This window comes from Spea bombifrons, chromosome 2, assembly GCF_027358695.1.
Source record: "Spea bombifrons isolate aSpeBom1 chromosome 2, aSpeBom1.2.pri, whole genome shotgun sequence".
Lineage (NCBI taxonomy): Eukaryota > Metazoa > Chordata > Amphibia > Anura > Pelobatidae > Spea > Spea bombifrons.
In genome coordinates this window covers 2582140-2603111 of record NC_071088.1, presented here as the reverse complement: position 1 = coordinate 2603111, position 20972 = coordinate 2582140, and the positions used below count along the sequence as shown (strand labels likewise).

General features: G+C 47.0%; 1 protein-coding gene across 6 annotated transcripts in view; it reads right to left on the bottom strand.

Moving 5' to 3' along the window:
- Nucleotides 1–20972, bottom strand: part of STXBP5L (syntaxin binding protein 5L) — a 93170-nt gene that overhangs the window by 33029 nt on the left and 39169 nt on the right. For all 6 annotated transcript variants that reach the window (XM_053457011.1, XM_053457007.1, XM_053457009.1 and 3 more), the window contains exons 5-11: nt 19835–19969; nt 16284–16347; nt 13317–13400; nt 8319–8442; nt 6268–6346; nt 1109–1263; nt 467–539 (exon numbers count right to left, since the gene is read on the bottom strand). In XM_053457011.1, the coding sequence (XP_053312986.1) occupies nt 467–539; nt 1109–1263; nt 6268–6346; nt 8319–8442; nt 13317–13400; nt 16284–16347; nt 19835–19969 (714 nt within the window). The remainder of the gene's footprint in view (nt 1–466; nt 540–1108; nt 1264–6267; nt 6347–8318; nt 8443–13316; nt 13401–16283; nt 16348–19834; nt 19970–20972) is intronic.

Here is a 20972-nt window from a genome sequence, read left to right as displayed (position 1 = left end):
AGCTGCTGCAGGACTACATCTCCCATAATGCTAAGGAGCTGGCTGAGGATTATGGGAGATGTAGTCCTGCAGCAGCTGGAGGGCCGCAGGTTGGACACCCCTGAGCTATGTCAAAAGAAACTTCCGGATGTTACTGTCCCTTTAAAACAGCCCCAGCTGGGTATGATCACGGCGTACACCGTGTGCTGGAGGTGTCTCCGCTATCTCCGTCCGCTATCTCCGTCCGCTCGCATCCAGGGATTCCCAGGGGGTGCAGCAACCCACCCGGCACCGCGGCAAAAAGGGAGAAATTAATCAGGACGCAGGACATGGAATCTTCCCGCTTCCTAACAACCTCCTGATGCCCTAACGCCTATTTCTGGCCATTTACACCGATACAATGAATCCCCCCGGACGATAACGCAGTGCTTACATGCGATCGGTAAAGTCAAACGGCGCCGGGCGCTCGGCCACTCGAGTGTCTTACTTGCTTTGTGTCAGGTCGACCACGATGAGGTCCTTCTCCAGAAGCACCGCCACGGCGTACGGTTCCTGGAATTCTGAAAGCAAAAAACAAGGAACGCAATTCTTAGGCTTTCGGTGAAATCAGCAGTGGGGCCGAGGCCACCATCTTCCAAACCGGCTCCCAAAAGTGGGGCTAAAATGCGTGGATTTATAACTAAAAAGGAGAAAGCAATGATCCGGTGGAGACGTGTTTCCCGAATCCCTGGACGTGGCGTTAGTGAGCGTGAATGGCGGCTAACGGGTGATACGGACTCGCTCATTCAGGCCGTCACTGATAATTTCACATCCCCCGTGCCAATCACTCGCCCCCCCCCCCCGCCGCCTCTTACCGTCATTCACTTCCATTTCTCTGATGAAACTAAAGAGGCCCAATATGAGATAATGATCATAATTAACACTGGAGATACGGGTAGCGGGGGTCTGTATCCCCCAAACCAGTAAATTGGGACAGAAGGACGGAGACTGCGCCCCCTACTGGCTTCATGCTGCTCTGCTTGCCTGCTTGCCCTCCTTGTAGGCCTCAGCGGTTTCAACGACCCTGCGAGCAAACAGGATCGAGCCTGGCCAGGGTCAGGTAGGACGCTTTTATTCTTTCAGCACTTACCGTTGGGGTACGGGGTTTCGCAGAGCGTTATGAAGTCCACGATGGGATGGTCCATCTCCAGCACAGTGATGGCTTTGCCGTGCATGATGGTCAGACTTGGCCTCCTGCAGGCTTTATCATACGACAGGCCGCCAGAGAAGATAACGAAGGGTTCGCTGGAGGAACACACGAGACATGGACTAAGTTACTTGTGCCTGGACAGACAGACGTATGACAGACGCAGCAAACACCTTTATTACTAAAGGAATTCATTTAAACCTTAAATAGAACGCTTGGGCTAACGGACAGGACAACAGGGCCAGCTCGGGGTTCTTAGAACTCCAGCCAATTACGCAGAACGATTGATATAGAAAATATCTAACAATGATGTCATCATTTAACAAAACTTTGGCGCGTGGAAGGAGTCCCTCCCATAACTTATATGAATAAATGGTCTGGGCCAAACCAATATGCTGCAGGATACAGGGAGAGATATGGTCTGCAACATTGTTACTCGTAAAACTAAGCTGTGTATCTGGGGTTTGTTAGCGTGTGGTGCTGCACAGTGTGTTAGTGTGTTAATGTATGTGTGCGTTAGTATTTGGAGTCTGCATGGGGTCGATGTGAGTGTGAGTATGATCAGAGTATGACCCCTTTCTTGTAAGCCGTCAAGAGTTAAAAGAAGAAATAACAAATGTAACACAGAGAAAAAACCCACAAAACATAATATGACTAATATAATAAATACATGTATATATTATTGTATGTCTAAAAGCCCCCAGAACGTATCTGTCGGTTCCTGGATAGGATAGTTTTGTAGCTGCCCCCAGTCGGTGCCCTTTTTCTGTTTTAATCCCCGGCTGCTGTTGCTTTGGGTTTTGAGTTTTATTCTCGTGTCTCCTGACCTTTTGTTTCATTGACTCTCTTTTTAGCGCTGCTATTTTAGGCGCCTTTATAAATATTGTTAAAACGAAACATATGCATCAAAAGGTACGTCATAAAACAGATATACAATCCATTCAACGAGCAGATCACACACCAGGGGCAGGCAAAAAGCCCCCGGGGCCGAAATTCTTCAGGCAATTGCAAAAGCAGGAACTGTTAAGTGTTAGTGTGTGTTAGAATGCGTGTGTGTTAGAATGCGTGTGTGTGTGTAAATGTGTACGTTTTAGAGTGTGTATGTGTGTTAGAGTGTGTATGTGTAAATGCGTGTGTTAGGGTGTGTATGTGTATTAGAGTGTGTATGTGTGCTGGCGTGTGTAAATGTGTGTGTTAGGGTGTGTATGTGCAAATGTGTGTGTTAGGGTGTGTATGTGTAAATGCGTGTGTTAGAGTGTGTATGTGTAAATGTGTGTGTTAGGGTGTGTATGTGTAAATGCGTGTGTTAGGGTGTGTATGTGTAAATGCGTGTGTTAGGGTGTGTATGTGTAAATGTGTGTGTTAGGGTGTGTATGTGTAAATGCGTGTGTTAGGGTGTGTATGTGTAAATGTGTGTGTTAGGGTGTGATGTTAGGGTGTGTATGTGTAAATGCGTGTTAGAGTGTGTATGTGTGCTAGCGTGTGTAAATGCGTGTGTGGGTGTGTATGTGTAAATGTGTGTGTTAGGGTGTGTATGTGTAAATGCGTGTGTTAGAGTGTGTATGTGTAAATGTGTGTGTTAGGGTGTGTATGTGTAAATGTGTGTGTTAGGGTGTGTATGTGTAAATGCGTGTGTTAGAGTGTGTATGTGTAAATGCGTGTGTTAGAGTGTGTATGTGTAAATGTGTGTGTTAGGTTGTGTATGTGTAAATGTGTGTGTTAGAGTATGTATGTGTAAATGTGTGTGTTAGGGTGTGTATGTGTAAATGTGTGTGTTAGGGTGTGTATGTGTAAATGCGTGTGTTAGGGTGTGATGTTAGGGTGTGTATGTGTAAATGCGTGTTAGAGTGTGTATGTGTGCTAGCGTGTGTAAATGTGTGTGTTAGGGTATGTATGTGTAAATGCGTGTGTTAGGGTGTGTATGTGTAAATGCGTGTGTTAGAGTGTGTATGTGTAAATGTGTGTGTTAGAGTGTGTATGTGTAAATGCGTGTGTTAGAATGTGTATGTGTAAATGTGTGTGTTAGGGTGTGTATGTGTAAATGTGTGTGTTAGGGTGTGTATGTGTAAATGTGTGTGTTAGAGTATGTATGTGTAAATGTGTGTGTTAGGGTGTGTATGTGTAAATGCGTGTGTTAGAATGTGTATGTGTAAATGTGTGTGTTAGGGTGTGTATGTGTAAATGTGTGTGTTAGAGTATGTATGTGTAAATGTGTGTGTTAGGGTGTGTATGTGTGTTAGAGTGTGTATGTGTAAATGTGTGTGTTAGGGTGTGTATGTGTAAATGCGTGTGTTAGGCTGTGTATGTGTAAATGTGTGTGTTAGGGTGTGTATGTGTAAATGCGTGTGTTAGGGTGTGTATGTGTAAATGCGTGTGTTAGAATGTGTATGTGTAAATGCGTGTGTTAGAGTGTGTATGTGTAAATGTGTGTGTTAGGGTGTGTATGTGTAAATGTGTGTGTTAGGGTGTGTATGTGTGTTAGAGTGTGTATGTGTAAATGTGTGTGTTAGGGTGTGTATGTGTAAATGCGTGTGTTAGGCTGTGTATGTGTAAATGTGTGTGTTAGGGTGTGTATGTGTAAATGCGTGTGTTAGGGTGTGTATGTGTAAATGCGTGTGTTAGGGTGTGTATGTGTAAATGCGTGTGTTAGAGTGTGTATGTGTAAATGTGTGTGTTAGGGTGTGTATGTGTAAATGCGTGTGTTAGGGTGTGTATGTGTAAATGCGTGTGTTAGAGTGTGTATGTGTAAATGTGTGTGTTAGGGTGTGTATGTGTAAATGCGTGTGTTAGGGTGTGATCCGCCTGTCCCCAAAATTGCATTCTAGTTAATGTCTGACATCACCTCCAGCTTTAACAAGTCATTGTAAATTTCTATGATGTCACTATTATTATCTTTCATTCATATACAATTTCCGCAGCGCTTCTTACATTCCTTACACGTAGAGGGTCTGACGGAAGTGGAAGCGACAGACTGACCCCGGTGGTCCGGTTAATAACACGGAGATATACCGCTAACCGGTTGGATATATGGGCGCTGTTACGTGTTTAGGATTCTTTTCACACGTTAGAGGTTACATGACGTGACTGAGGACGGGTTATTCATTCCTACGCATTGTGTGATTTCAACGCACAGAAGGAACAAAGAAGAGAAGCCACTCATTCATCTCGCAAATTGGTAGTTTGAGTGAGAATTACTGCGACGATCCCCCGCTCGGGATAAAGCGGCACCCGCGCTGGACTCATCACTATCACCGCGCCGTATTGCCCCGGTCCAGGGGGATCCCCGATTTAGGGGCTTGTTTAGAACCCCACTTAGCAATACAGGCTTTTACCCTACATGCCCTGTCTGGGATAAATGGTTTATTAATATGATCTATTTGAACCTTGGGACATTAAAGAATTTTATCCTGTATCCCCTACTAGAGGGTCAGAGGCTTACATGGAGGGGAAGGAAGTATTACTTTACTGAGAGAGTGGTAGATAAGTGGAACAGCCTCCGAGCAGTGGTGGTAGAGGGTAATACAGTGAGGGGATTAAACATGCACGGGATAGACATAGACTAGACGGGGGCCGGATGGGGCTTCTATCAGCTTATGCTTGAATGTTTATGTTTACACCCTAAGCACGGAGATCTTGTATTTAGGGACACGTGTGATTCGCTTACACGCTGTTTGTATCAGGGGTTCCTGCCCCAATTGCCTGTGTCATCTGGTGACATTCACCCGCCCGCTGCCTAACGGGGCGAAGATCATAGCCATGTTTTAAAATGCTCTTTGGGCCGCGATACGTTATTTATATCTTTAACAAGTCAGCACAAGACATCGTATCTCCGGGGGAAACATTTTACGATCCGCCGCCAGGCCGCTATCAGACGGGGCGAGCGAGGCGTTCATCCGGTGATAAATTATCCGCCAGCGCGCTGCGTTCCTCGCGTTATTCATTCCGTTTCTTGGGACCCGTATATATATATTTATTATATATATTATATATTTCTAGACGTGTATAACGGAAGATGGGGCCAAACCTTCAGGGCCGGCTTGTTTTTCGAAACACATGAAGTGGAACAAACGCATTCTGATCGATCGAGCTCCTCGCACCTGGAGCGGAGCTTTCACTTAGAGACGCGTCTCTTTTCAATGATGAGAGGTGCGAGAGGTCTGACGTCACTCTCCTATACAAGAGCTCTAATAGATAGAGAGCGAGAGAGAGAGGGGGAGAGAGAGGGAGAGAGGGAGAGGAAGAGAGCGAGAGGGAGAGAGGCGTCTCCTGAGAACAAAGCCTTCTGTGTGAATGACGCGGGGAAGCGGCTCCCGATCCTTTTGATTTCTCCAAGAAGAGGTCATCTGGTTGTTTCTGGAGAGCTCCGCATAAATCACTCGCTGCCTCTTCCTACTTCATATTAATAAAAATCCACAACTAAAAAAACCCCCCCACATTCTGCCGCGGGTCCGGCTCGTAGCTGCCGTCTGCATTCATTTAAAGGGACGTCGGAAATCGGGGGGAAATCCGAGTGAAATGAGAAATAATGCGTGATGAGTGATGGCTTCTCTGATAACGGCGTCAGCGGGTCGAGACATCCGAGCACTCATTCTCCGGAATATCTCGGGGAGTCCATGCTCAGGATATACGTGTACGCATGCACAGACGTGTTTTCTCGTATAGAGGATGCCCGCTGGCCCTGATGCCACGCTTGGCTCTTATTGCTGGCACATAGAGTCAGCGATGGGGGCCGCATATCAGTGCCGGCGGTACCTATAGCCTTCGCCCCTCTTACAATAGGAGATCGTTCGATGCCTTGCTTGATGGCAAAGAGGGGGTTAATCCACTCGATGTGCCTGTAGGTACTCAGCGCTCACAGAGGAATAATTAACCCTTCAACGCCCGCGCAGCACCTCATAGATAAATACCCCTGCAATCTGAGAACATTCCTCATGCCCTGTCTGCGGCAAATTCCCACTAATACCCCAAACATGAGCTGTGGGGCAAATGACGAAGTATTAATGCTGTGTATCAACTATTAATACCGCCCATATAATATAGAAAGTGCAGCAAATTCATGCCTAACGTGGGCTAAAGGGGGTAAATTACGAGCGGAGACTCACCTGTTTTTACACGTTCTGTATTCTACTTTTAGGATGGGTTTGCACGGCTCCGGCTTCCTCCCGTCTCTCTGACTTTTCCCTGAAAGAAATATAAATATGTTTTAAGTTAATGAAACGCCATGAAAGGTGGAATCCGTTATCACCGGGCGAGCCCGCGAGGGATGAACGCACAACATGGCTGCCGACACCATCCAACCGAACCATATTCATATAAGAGAATAGACAGCAAAGAGCAGCCACTGGATGTGATTTACTGCGGCAAAAACAAAGCCGCGAAACATTATCAGGAAAAACTGAGAGATCTCAGCGCGTCCGGCTTGGGGGAGAGAAGAGAGATGGGGGGTGGGAGAGAAATATAAATACATAAAGAGGTTTAATAAAGAAAAGGGGGAATTTATTTCAAAGGAGGAGAAAAGTTACAACAAGAGAGCGGAATCTAACACTAGAGAGTCAGAGACTGAGATGGAACGGAAGGGAGTTTTACTTTACTGAGAGGGTGGTGGGTAAGTGGAACAGCCTCCCAGCAGAAGTGGTACAGTTTAGTGCAGTGAGGGTAATAAACATGCGCGGGATAGACATACAGCTCCTGAATCTAAGACGAGACCAACGACTGATTAAGGTTTGAGTCGTTACAGCAGGAGAAACGGGGGAGGATATGAGAGATCACATTGGGTTTGCCTGCCCTCGCCTGTAACTCACACAATGTAATATTGCAGGCCCTTCTTAGTGAATAGACCCATAGAGCAGAGGGTAGTTCTACCACTACCTGCTTACCCTTACATTGTGACACAGGGGCTGTACTCATATAATATGGAGTAAAACCAGAGGGAAGGAGGATCGGACACTGAAGGAAAGGAACAGAAAGATCGGGAGTCAGAGAGAACAGATCCCTCCACTTTGTGAAGAAAGAGGAGAGACAACGGCGTTCTGTTTCTACTCCGTGAGACGGATGATAAACTCTCCGGCGAGAAACCAAATTCTCCGAAGCAAGAAAAATAAACGTCAGAAGGGAAAGCTGTCCTTGTCATGAGATGACATTACGGCGAAACGCGTTGGCGGAGACCAAAGAGACCCTGAGAGAGAGATGTAACGGGAGACGGAGATGTAACGGGAGACGGAGATGTAACGGGAGACGGAGATGTAACGGGAGATGGATGAAGCTCCTCGTACGATTGATGAGGTGGCTGCAGCGAGTGCTGCTCGATCATCCAGCGATAACGTCTCAGAATTACAAGAGAAATACACGGCCGGGAAGCCTGTTTGACGATCCGTCAGTGTCAGCGGGAGCGTTCGGCCGGACTTCGCGGGGATCCGTCACCATCACGGCTCTCTCCATAACTAAATCTGTTTATTAAAACCGCCTGCGGCGTTTGCTGAATCGATTCGGAGATATTTGGTTTTAAAGTTAAGCTTTCTGAGATCGGTGGCAGCCTGTGGCAGAACCAGCATTATCCGATCAACTCCCTGTCCTGTGGCTCTCTCGTCTTCTCCTCCCTCCACCCTTACAAAAGCTGCCTTAACCAATCAGCAACCATCAGCAACTTAAAGAGTTAAGTTCCCATCTCTTACAGAAGCCAAAGGGGTCTATTCACCAGAGTGCGAGTTCTTGCTAGGGTTTTAAGATACCCCTACCTTCCGATTAGCAGGGGATGGGGGAGGGGGTTCATTAACATTCATGCGCATGGGGTGGGGGATCGCGGGTCCCTCCTTGGTTCCTGGGGGATCCTGACGACTCCCCATTTATTTTTTTAAATAATGTATTTCTTTAATTAATTGGGGGCAGATTTTTCAGGTTACAGGTGAGGGCATGAGTGTTCACATTAAACTTGCATGCCCTCGCCTATAACTTGGGAAAATTTAAGTTACAGCCACTCGGATACCCTCGCCAACAACTCACAAATTATTGAATCTGGAAGTTGGTTTGCTGGGGTTAGCATGCGCAGGTATGACTGAGGTCAAATCAGGGCCTGACTCATCACTCGACTTAGTGAATAGACCTAAAAATGATTTAGTTGTCCAATCCACAGCGGATCGACTGATGATGTCCTTACCATGGGGAATAGTGACCTGGAACGGCCGGCTGGGGTTCTTTACGTTCCACACGGTCAGACTGCCATCTGAGTGACTGCACATGAACTGCCTCCCCTCGTGGTGCCAGCCGATGGAGTGAATAGCCTGCAAAACGGAGAAGTGGTGAGTAAGCACGCAATCTCAGCCGAGTGCGAGCCATCAGAGGGTTAAAAGACATCAAGGCAAAGCTTTGGTAGAATGGTTTGTTTCTGACCGATATCCCAAAGGCGCGGGTGAGTGCACTCAACTCTCAGAGTGCTGACAGTATGTAATTGAGGAAGCAAACAGGGAGTGAGAAGTGGCTCTGTCACTTATACATCAGAACACGGTGAGATACCTGTCACATGAACACATACGTGTATCTCACGAGCAAGCAGAACACTGCAGACTCACCACGTTTGAGTTAACAATGTTTGAGTCACAATGCGAGGCTTAGATGTAACTTAAGGAAGTCATACGTTACTGAGAGGGTGGTAGATAAGTGGAACAGCCTCCCAGCAGAGGTGGTAGAGGGTAATACAGCGAGGGTATTAAACATGCATGGGATAGACATACGGCTCCTGAATCTAAGACGAGACCAACGACTGATTAAGGTTTGAGTCGTTACAGCAGGAGAAGCGGGTGACTAGACGGGGGCCGGATGGGGCCGATCTAGGTTTCTATGTTAAATTGTAACAAGTTCATGACTCGCGATACATAACAGAGCGGATAGAGGGGTTGGGTCGCCGATGGCTGACTTAGCGTTCTGATTTTCTGCCGTTAAGAACCTGTGCTGCTCGGTGTTATTATCGGAAGGCACAGAATCGTAAAAGTTAAATTGATTTTAAAAAATTCACTCAAAGGAGAAAATATTAAATCCGAGTGAGGAGAGACGTTGTGAGTATCAGCCGCCGGGGGATTAAAGAATAAAAAGTGCATCGCTTCTAATTACAGCTCGGAAACGAGATTTTATTAAAAAATACAAAATAAGGTTAAGGAACAACACAGAAATCTATTAATAAATGGTCCGGTGACGGGCCCCGGTACCTGCTGTCTGTATATATCATAAGGGTCACAGAGCTCGGCACGGCAGGCGCAGGGCGGGTGTATGATCCCCTTTATTGAAGTGGAGACGGTAAGTAGGGACTGGGCCCCATCCACGGGGCAGGCCGCCGGTATCCAGGACATAGAAGGTCCCTCGGGGGGGGGCGACAAACAGGGTTTATCTCATTTTAGTGTTTTCTGAAGAGTAGCCCATGTGCCAAAAGCCCATCCGTCCTTCTAAACACCCCATTTCCAGGAAGAAAAGGGGGCACTTCTGTCTTAGTGGGTGTGGTTGGAGGCGTGGCTGGGGCGGGGCTATTTGTGTAAACTGAGTTTAATTTATAAACTATTTCCTGCTGTTTCTATACACAGCACATATCAGGGCTTTTAGGGCCGTAGAACCCTGCGATCCCCTCATACCCAGCAAACATTCTGACCTCCTAGAAAAGAGGGACATCAGGGGAGGAGAGAGGGGCATCGGGGGGAGGAGAGAGGGGAATCAGGGAGGAAAGAGGGGCATCGGGGGAGGAGAGAGGGGCACTGGGGAATAGAGAGGGGCATCAGGGGAGGAAAGGAGGTAATCAGGGGATACAAGAGGGGCATCGCGGATTTGTGCTGCGTTTTACTCGTTCATCTACTAAATCGTTATAAAGCTCCAATAAAATCTCCTGTGTTTCTGGAGAAGTTAAAGTCAAGTTTTTTTACAGTCAGGGAAGTGGAGACGTGGAATGCGCTGCCAGTTGAGGTGGTCTTGTCAGATTTAGTCCATACTATCAAAATAAGCCTGATGCCTACAGGCAGGTCTAATAATTTAACGTAATCAGAAGTAACGCCGGCCCCGGGGGAAATCGGACTGCCTTCGGGGTCGGGAGGAATTTGCTCACCGATATTGAATATGAATCTCATTCGTTTTTTTCTTTCCTCTGGGATCGTGGAAGGGTTAAACCCGAAGCATGTTAATGTCTTTTTCCCAACCGGGTAACTATGTAACAATATAAATACCCGGACATCGAACGCATCGCTACCCAAATAACCCGTTACGGACCGGCTGGACCGGCTGGAAAGCGGAATTTAGCGGAACTCGTTACTTTTTTTGTTTTTTAATCTTCATTTTCCGGTAAATAATTTAACGCGCGAATCACTGCGAGGCTTTTAAGTGAAATGACAATAAATGCGTACAATTATGATATAAATCATTCATCTCCTCGCCGTGCGTCACAGAACCGCCACAAAAGGTTATTCTGGAACAAACGGGGTCAGATAGGAATTATCCGCGCCGAGTCCATGCGCAAACCTTGGGGGGGGCGGTATTACAGCCCCCACGATACGGCAGACAGACTCTGATCACCTAAATAATACAAATAATCACTGAAAATATATTTCATAAGAATAACTCTGCAGCTGTACCAACAGAAGCAGAACATTCTAGTCATCCCCGTGACGCAAAAGACAAAGCGGGGGCCGCGGCAGCTGGTAACCGAGGCGCCGGGAAAACGCGTTATTTGCCCCCATGATAGTAGGATGGCGGCTCCCACAGGACTCTATGCAAGCTAAGAGGGAAAAGGAGATGGGGAGGGAGAGCTTGCAGTTGCACTGATGTTGGGATAGGGAGTGTAAGTGTGTGTCAGTGTATGGTGTTAGCGTGCGTGTGTGTCAGTGCATGGTGTTAGCGTGCGTGTGTGTATGGTGTTAGCGTGCGTGTGTGTCAGTGTATGGTGTTAGCGTGTGTGTCAGTGTATGGTGTTAGTGCGTGTGTCAGTGTATGGTGTTAGCACGTGTGAGTTAATGGTGTTAGCGTGCGTGTATGTCAGTGAATGGTGTTAGCGTGTGTGTGTGTGTCAGTGAATGGTGTTAGCGTGTGTGTGAGCCTATAATGGAAAGGTGTTAGAGGTGCGAGGGAAAGTGGGAGTGAGAGTGTGTGAGAGTATGGTGTTAGGGTGAGTGAGTGAGTGAGTGGAAATGCTGTACCCTGGTGCCACTAACCCTAGGCTCACCCTGGATACATCTAATGTCATCATCAGTGCTTGTCTCCTGCAGGGACAGCTGAACACGCAAAGAATTTAAACACATAATAACAAATGAATAATAACTTATAAAGCACAAAGGTGCGTTACGGCACGGCCACCAAAGACTGGGTCCGAAGAGGAACCAAATCCCGCAATAAAACCTGGATAAATAATTGGCTTTTTCAGACTAAATTAACCTCCGCATTCTAAGCGGTCCGTTTGATTAAAGGCTGGAAGTTATTACATCGCAAGCGCCTTTATCCGCCTCGATCGCGCTGCGAGCAGCTGGGGAATGATTGGCGCTATCCAAATAAAAGATAATAATAATATTAAAGCGTATGCGGCGGGCGCGGCTTCTCTGCTCCCACGAGCTGGGGGTGATCGCTCCGTCTGGCTGCTGTTTCCTGAGATGAGGGAATCGCAAGAACCTCTAGGAATAATCCATTTAGTTCATTCTGTCGCATCAACGCCTTCCGCCGGCAAGCAGCTGCCGGCCCCGTAACAGGCTTTGGTTATTTCTAAGCCGACGGCAGAATCTATTAATCAATCAGCGAGTCCCTTACTCCTCACCTGCGCGGATGTCACTTCCCTGTCTCCTGATCCTCGTCACTCCTACCGGCTTCCTCGCCATTCTCAGCAAGCCCTCAATTTACTTACGCTTGCATTTAATTTCACCGACTTCACTGCGCATTATGCACGGCTGACCCCAGGGGGCTTCTATCGCAGGAAGGGCTGAGCATAATGCCCCTGTATAATGTATAGATAAATCAGCGAGGCACCCCCACCCCTGTATAATGTATAGATAAATCAGTGACCGGCCCCCTGTATAATGTATAGTTAAATCAGTGACCGGCCCCTGTATAATGTATAGATAAATCAGCGAGCCGGCCCCGTATAATGTATAGATAAATCAGTGACTGGCCCCCTGTATAATGTATAGATAAATCAGTGACCGGCCCCTGTATAATCTATAGATAAATCAGTGACCGGCCCCTGTATAATGTATAGATAAATCAGCGAGCCGGCCCCTGTATAATGTATAGATAAATCAGTGACCGGCCCCTGTATAATGTATAGATAAATCAGTTACCGGCCCCTGTATAATGTATAGATAAATCAGCGACCGGCCCCCTGTATATTTAAATCAGTGACCCAGCCCCTGTATAATGTATATTTAAATCAGCGAGCCGGCCCCTGTATAATGCATAGATAAATCAGCGAGCCGGCCCCTGTATAATGTATAGATAAATCAGATGAAACTGCAGCCCTCCTGCAAACTCCTTCATTAGCAAATAAACCCCAACACTCTTGGGCTTGGTTTGTACTCAACAAGTTAAAACATGGCGGGGCAGCGAGACAGCGGCTCCTGTATGCAGCACACATATAGCGACAGTCCTTCTATTATACTCTATGTGAAAAGCACCATGGTTTAGGATTGGGGCGTGGATTAGGATTGGGGTGCGGTTAAGGATTGGGGAGTGGTTTAGGATTGGGGTGCGGTTTAGGATTGGGGTGTGGTTTAGGATCGGGTTGTGGTTTAGGATTGGGGTGCGGTTTAGGATTGGGGAGTGGTTAAGGATTGGGGTGCGGTTTAGGATTGGGGTGCGGTTTAGGATTGGGGAGTGGTTAAGGATTGGGGTGCGGTTTAGGATTGGGGAGTGGTTTAGGATTGGGATGCGGTTTAGGATTGGGGTGCGGTTTAGGATTGGGGAGTGGTTAAGGATTGGGGTGCGGTTTAGGATTGGGGTGCGGTTTAGGATTGGGGAGTGGTTAAGGATTGGGGTGCGGTTTAGGATTGGGGAGTGGTTTAGGATTGGGATGCGGTTTAGGATTGGGGTGCGGTTTAGGATTGGGGTGCGGTTTAGGATTGGGAGGGGTTTAGATATGGGGTGTGGTTTAGGATTGAGGTGCATGCAGAATGTGCCGATCGCATATTTGGGAAGGTCTTACCTCGTCGTAATAAAATCTCATGTCGGCCCGCTTACATCTTAAATCCCAAAGGACTATCGTTCCCGTTTCATATCCTATCAGAAGCTGCAAATAAAAACAGTTACTTTGGTTACTTTTATTTTTTAACCCGATAAAACATGTCGGTTGGAGCGCAGAGATAAAGCAGACGGGTGGAAGGCATGAAGTGCACGTTCTGCTGTTATGCTAGTTACAGGGTAACGGCTATAAACACGGCATTTACCCGAATACCCGAGAGGCTCTGCCCGACCTGACGTCGTGCTTTGTACCAATCTACAGGGAAATGGTTCGGGATATTTATAGCATTTATACACAAGCAGCGAATACACATAACAGTCTCTCAACGCGCAAATCTGGGTGTAAAAACCAACAAAGTAACAAAAAACTAAAAAGAATCATTTTCAGAGTTTGAATGAAAGTCACGGAACGCTTCTACTTCTGTGGGAGAGTGAATGATAGTGTAAGAAAGTGTGAGGGAGAGTGAATGATAGTGTAAGATAGTGTGAGGGAGAGTGAATGATAGTGTAAAATAGCGTGAGGGAGAGTGAATGATAGTGTAAAATAGCGTGAGGGAGAGTGAATGATAGTGTAAAATAGCGTGAGGGAGAGTGAATGATAGTGTAAGAAAGTGTGAGGGAGAGTGAATGATAGTGTAAGATAGTGTGAGGGAGAGTGAATGATAGTGTAAAATAGCGTGAGGGAGAGTGAATGATAGTGTAAAATAGCGTGAGGGAGAGTGAATGATAGTGTAAAATAGCGTGAGGGAGAGTGAATGATAGTGTAAGATAGTGTGAGGGAGAGTGAATGATAGTGTAAGATAGTGTGAGGGAGAGTGAATGATAGTGTGAGATAGTGTGAGGGAGAGTGAATGATAGTGTAAGATAGTGTGAGGGAGAGTGAATGATAGTGTGAGATAGTGTGAGGGAGAGTGAATGATAGTGTGAGGGAGAGTGAATGATAGTGTAAGATAGTGTGAGGGAGAGCGAATGATAGTGTGAGATAGCGTGAGGGAGAGTGAATGATAGTGTGAGAGAGCGTGAGGGAGAGTGAAGTGAGAGCATGATGAAAGAGTTACTGAGGGTGAATGAGAACAAATTTAGGTTCCGAATGGCGAAAAGCCCTCGGAAATTCATCCACGGCAGGAAACGATCATCGCTGTCCAAAAACTTTATACATGCGCGCGGGACTCGTGTATGCACTCTTCCCGTCGGCTTCAATGTTAGCACTCTCCTGCCACTGATCGGCTGATCATAGAGTGAGAAATAAATTCCGCGGTAAGAGTTTTATTTTAATTAATGGGTTAAAGACGGCGACAAATTGAAGGGGAAACAATCTATACTTTGCTCTTCGCAGGACGGACGGGAATGCGGTCACCATTAATGTCGCCGATCCTTTTAGCACATTATGTGCGGGCCCGGAATAAACGTGCGCACACGCGGTGCATTTACTGCTTCTTAAATAATCTAAAAACTCCAAGCATCTTTTATTTAACACTTTCCAAAAAAAACGCTCCGTGCGAAAATAACTGGTGCTCGTTTCTACTTTCAAGACAAATAAAAACTGGCGGAGGCCGTGGATAGATGGAGGTCACAGCCTCCCAGGAGAAGTGGTAGAGGCTAATATAGTGAGGGAATTTAAACATGCACGGAGTAGGTATATGGCTCCCGGATCGAGGTAAGCGGAACAGCCTCCCAGCAGAAGTGGTAGAGGCTAATATAGTGAGGGAATTTAAACATGCACAGAGTAGGTATATGGCTCCTGGATCTAGGTAAGTGGAACAGCCTCCCAGCAGAGGTGGTAGACCAACGACTGATTAAGGTTTGAGTCTTTACAGCAGGAGAAACGGGCGACTAGACGGGGGCCGGATGGGGCCAATCTGCCGGCGGGTTCTGGGTTGCTTGGTTCAGTGGCCTCTCTGTAACCACCAACCTGGAGCAGGGGTAAATTGGAACTTCTACACTCTTATTGTCACCGTACAAAAGCGGTGGGGTGGAAGGGGTGGATCGGGAGCACAGGGGGCCCTTGAGATTTAACCCAATTAAAACAAAACCAAAAAAGTCAGGTTTGGCCGACGTGTAATGGGTTAAATTGGCAAAAGTCATCCTGCTGTACAGACAGGGGGGCAGACAGACCCGGACAGACGTGGGTTAAAGGAACGGACAGGTTGACCGATGCAGGTAGTGAGGATGACCCTTTAATACTCATTATAAATGCGTAGTAAATCCTGGAATATTATGTGCGGAATCCGTGCCGTTAGGGGTTAATACCCCGCGTTCTTCACCTTCCGTTCCTGACGGGCTGACGCGGGATGTGGGGGCTGTTATTATCCTGATATAGAGAGGCTTCATCCGCTGCAATACCCTCTGGGTGCCCAGGAAGAACAGTATAGGAAGGGTTAATCCCGAGATGCCCATGTCTGGATTAACCCTCTCTATACCGCGATACCTGGGCACTCACGGGGTAACCGAGACGGCGTGAGTCGGACTGCACGGAGCGCAGGCTGCTGCCTCTGGGTACTCAGCGCTGTACGAGGAGTAATTTGAAGAGAAAAGCAATCAGCCGGAGTGCGAGAGAAATCCAATTTACCAATCAGACGGAATCCGGAAACGAGGTCAGAGCTCGGCGGCGGCAAAGCTTTCAACAGCAGGCGAGACAGAGGAACATTCCCCGGCAGCGAATGGTTTATTCCGGGACCTTCTACGGGGGAACCGGACCATTACAAGCCCCCTCCCCCGTACCGGGACATAATGCGGCGCTGGTTAACCCATACAGTTCCCTCTGGATTTGGGTTAAATGGTTAAGGGTTAAAGCAGTCAGCAGGAACTTTCTGTTAGTTGCCATGGTGACTGCACCCGGTTTCACTCGTTTACCCCTATAACTCATGTCTGTACTGATTAACCCCTGCAGTTTCCTCTGTGAATCTTAAGTGTAAACACTTGGCCCCCTTACCTTCCCTTCATCCCTAGGGGTGTCACTCAGGTGCACGACGGGGCCGGGGTGAGCCTTTGTAGATCTGCAAAAAAAGAAAGGAAAAAAGGCCCGCTGAGCGCGTCAGTAACAGGCGGAGACAGCCAATCACAACGCACTAAGCTGTACAATGTATACGGCGCTGCACTTCCAATGCTGCCGTTTCACTCGTGCTTTACGCGTTTTACTTTGTAACTCTATGTCTGTAAAAGACAGCGATGGGTGGACGAAGGAAGAGAGGGAACGAAGAAAGTAAGGGACGGAGGAAAGAGAGAAATTGGAAGAAACAGAAGGAAGGAAGGGATAAAGAGAGGAGGGAAAGAAGGATGGAATGAAGGAAATAATTAGCCTCTACCACTTCTACTGGGAGGCTATTCCGCTTACCTACCACCTGCTCAGTAAAGTAGAACTTCATTCCATTCCATCTCGGTCTCTGACCCTCTAGTGTTACATTCTGGTTTCTGGAGATAACCTCCTTTGAAATAAATTCCCTCCTGTCCTTATTAATTGCCTTTCCTGCTGTTTCTATACACATTATCGGGGCTTTTAGGGCCGTAGAACCCTGCGATCCCCTCATACCCAGCAAACATTCTGACCTCCTAGAAAAGAGGGGCATCAGGGGAGGAGAGAGGGGCGCGCAGGGAGGAGAGAGGGGCATCAGGGGAGGAGAGAGGGGAATCAGGGGAGGAGAGAGGGGCATCGGGGGGAGGAGAGAGGGGCATCAGGGGAGGAGAGAGGGGCATCAGGGGAGGAGAGAGGGGCATCAGGGGGGGAGAGAGGGACATCAGGGGAAGAGAGAGGGGCATCAGAGGAGGAAAGAGGGGGATCAGGGGAGGAGAGAGGGGGGATCAGGGGAGGAGAGAGGGGCATCAGGGATTTGGGAGAGGGAATGCCCAAACTAAACACGGACACTTGGGAAGAATGTCTAATTTTTTTATAATATTTAGGAAGCGTTCTCTGAATCATTCTTATTGCTTCACCCGGAATATAACGATCCGAGCAGAATCTGAAATGTCTCCCCTTCTATATAAATTTAGGATATTTTCTTGATAAAGGTGAAAATCATAAATAAATGTTTTTTATATTTGGTTAACTAGATCCGATCAATTAAGGTCGTTAAGACAAGCAGTTAGAAGCGCTTTACATATCGTGTTATTAGGAAGATAACGGTTTTTAGTGCAAACTTTGATTTATGTCGAATAAAACCCACAGCGAGAGGCGATAAACGACTCGGATAACCGCGAGCCGGGGACCAGGGCTTTCATTTTCTAAATGCCAGAGAATAAAACATCTCGGCAAACGCGTTTCATCTTCACCGTCTCCAGAGCAGCATTAACAGCGGATTACTCCATCCAATCAGGGAGAAGGGGTGAGTGTGCATCCAATCAGGGAGCGGGGGGAAATGTGCATCCAATCAGGGAGAGGGGTGAGTGTGCATCCAATCAGGGAGTGGGGGAAAAGTGTGCATCCAATCAAGGAGAGGGGTGAGTGTGGATTCAATCAGGGAGAGTATGTATTTAATCAAGGTAAGGAGAATGAGTGTGTATCCAATCAGAGAGATGGGGTGAGCGCGCATGTAATCGGGGGGAGGGGAGTGATTGTGCATGGAATTAGGGAGAGGATGTAAAAGTGTGTATCCAATCAGGGCGAGGGGGTGAGAGCGTGTATCCAATCAGGGAGAAGGAGCTAAGTCCAGTTCCACAACTACTGAGATCGCATACATTGCTATCAGTCTCTAAAGAGTTAAAATAGATGAATATGTGATATGTGTGGAAGATAAAAATAAGACATAGAGGAGAAAAAATATATAGAGGAGGGGTGGATGCAAAGGGGAGAGAGAAAGAAGGGGTTAAAAGGATTGAGAGATGACTTGCTGGTCCTCCCCACTCCTGGCTACATGAAAATAACATAAACAAAAAACAGAGATCCACGTGGACAGGGTATATGGACAGGGTATATGGACAGGGTATATGGACAGGGTATATGGACAGGTATATGGGCAGGGTATATGGACAGGGTATATGGACAGGGTATATGGACAGGGTATATAGACAGGTATATAGACAGGGTATATGGACAGGTATATGGACAGGGTATATGGACAGGGTATATGGACAGGGTATATGGACAGGGTATATGGACAGGTATATGGGCAGGGTATATGGACAGGGTATATGGACAGGGTATATGGACAGGGTATATGGACAGGGTATATGGACAGGGTGTATGGACAGGGTATATGGACAGGGTATATGGACAGGGTGTATGGACAGGGTGTATGGACAGGGTATATGGACAGGGTATTTGGACAGGTATATGGACAGGGTATATGGACAGGGTGTATGGACAGGGTATATGGACAGGGTATATGGACAGGGTATATGGACAGGGTATATGGACAGGGTATATGGACAGGGTGTATGGACAGGGTATATGGACAGGGTATATGGACAGGTATATGGACAGGGTGTATGGACAGGGTATATGGACAGGGTATATGGACAGGGTATATGGACAGGGTATATGGACAGGGTATATGGACAGGTATATGGACAGGGTGTATGGACAGGGTGTATGGACAGGGTGTATGGACAGGGTATATGGACAGGGTATATGGACAGGGTATATGGACAGGTATATGGGCAGGGTATATGGACAGGGTATATGGACAGGTATATGGACAGGGTATATGGACAGGTATATGGACAGGGTATATGGACAGGGTATATGGACAGGGTATATGGACAGGTATATGGACAGGGTATATGGACAGGTATATGGACAGGGTATATGGGCAGGGTATATGGACAGGTATATGGACAGGGTATATGGACAGGTATATGGACAGGGTATATGGGCAGGGTATATGGGCAGGGTATATGGACGGGGTATATGGGCAGGGTATATGGGCAGGGTATATGGACAGGGTATATGGGTAATTTATGGTATATATGGTAATATACCCCCAGAGTTCTTTCATTACCCTTCACCACCACTGCCCGCAGAGTTGGGGGAGAGAAGCCCCCTTCACCTTGGTTAATAGGTGGTCCTGGGACCCTCACCTTGTTTTTTTTTTATTTGTTATTGTATGTTGTAGCTGGATGTAGTTTTTGCGTGTTTCAGGTGAGGACACGCGAGTTCACATTGAATTCACATGCCCTCACCTGTAACGCGCAAAATGTAAAGTCACAATAAACATGCTGATTAATGAACTGAGCAAACCCTCAACCCAGCTAACAGCTCAGCGTCTTAATTCATTCTATAAACGCCATTTGTGTGCCTGCCGGTTCAGATGCCTGCACTTCTTTCAAGCCGAATCACCGAAAAAGACCACTACAGACCCTTAGAAACACAGAGAACATTCTTATTATTAGTTCTTTCTCACCGTGGATTTTTATCCATAGACCATCAGAAAACACATAATATATAAGATATTCTGACGCTCCCTGCGCGGCATCAGCCACCGTCTACAAACACTAACAGCTCACCGGAACACGCGACGGAACGGGACGGAACGCGACAGGGAAACTTACAGCTCAATCGCCTTGTTCCACATAACCACGTATCCGGAGAGGACAAAGGACTCGATATTCACGACGTGCGTATTCCCTCGCTCCGTCCCGACGTACAGCCACTTACTCTGGAAAGGCAGGTGGCAGCACGTAATTCTGCAAAAAACAAAAAACAAACTAAAGCAGAAGGATTGAGAAAAGGCGGAAACTGCAAAAACCGGCTGTATTAGAAACATACATATATATATACGTTCAGGGGAGACCCGTCCGGCCCCCGGCTACTCGCCGTCTCTCCCGCTGTAACGACTCAAACCTTAATCAGTCGTCGGTCTCGTCTTAGATTCAGGAGCCGTATGCCTATCCCATGCATGTTTAATACCCTCACTGTATTACCCTCTACCACATCTGCTGGGAGGCTGCTCCACTTATCTAGCACTTCTATAGGTGGTAAGGATAATTGAACGTGTTGTCTTGGACTCAGTAGTTGTGTAAGCTTTGAAGGCAGACGGTGATGTCTATTTCAAGGGCTTCATTCTCGGCGATCGTGAGAGACGGAAACTCTCAGCCGCCTAAAACGTCCTTCCCCGATGCGGCCATTTTTCACAAGGTCGTCCCTGACAGATCTGTGATTTCCTGGACCGGTTAACCTGTGCGCAGCCAGCTGATATCATCGCTTTCCCTTTAGATCTTCCCAGAAGACACTTAGGGAAAAAAATGAGCTGCTTCTTACAAAATGCTCACCTTTCGTCATTCCAATTATTTAAAAAAATCATTTTAGTAATACGGTATTATTCATTTTTTTTAATTCTTTAGAGGATTCTTAAATTATTACAAGAAAGCCTGAGACTAGCTTAGCGCACCGACACTTTTTCTTTTCTTAAATTATTAGCCTCAAAAAGAAAAAAAATCTATTGTGGCAGCTACTGATCCTTCCAGTTTTTGATCCAAAAGACAGCAGAAAACCACCAATTAAGCTATTTTTCCTTCTTGACTCCGAAAGGTGATCGGATTTCTCCTTGGATGAAAAAGTTCCTAAATATTGCTGTTTTTACAATTATTTATACCCTGCAGGTGCTGCTTTTGCTCTTGTTGGAGGCGCCCGGTGCATCGGATAGACCCCCCCCTCTCTGCAGTGGATTCTGTACCTTTATTGCCCTCA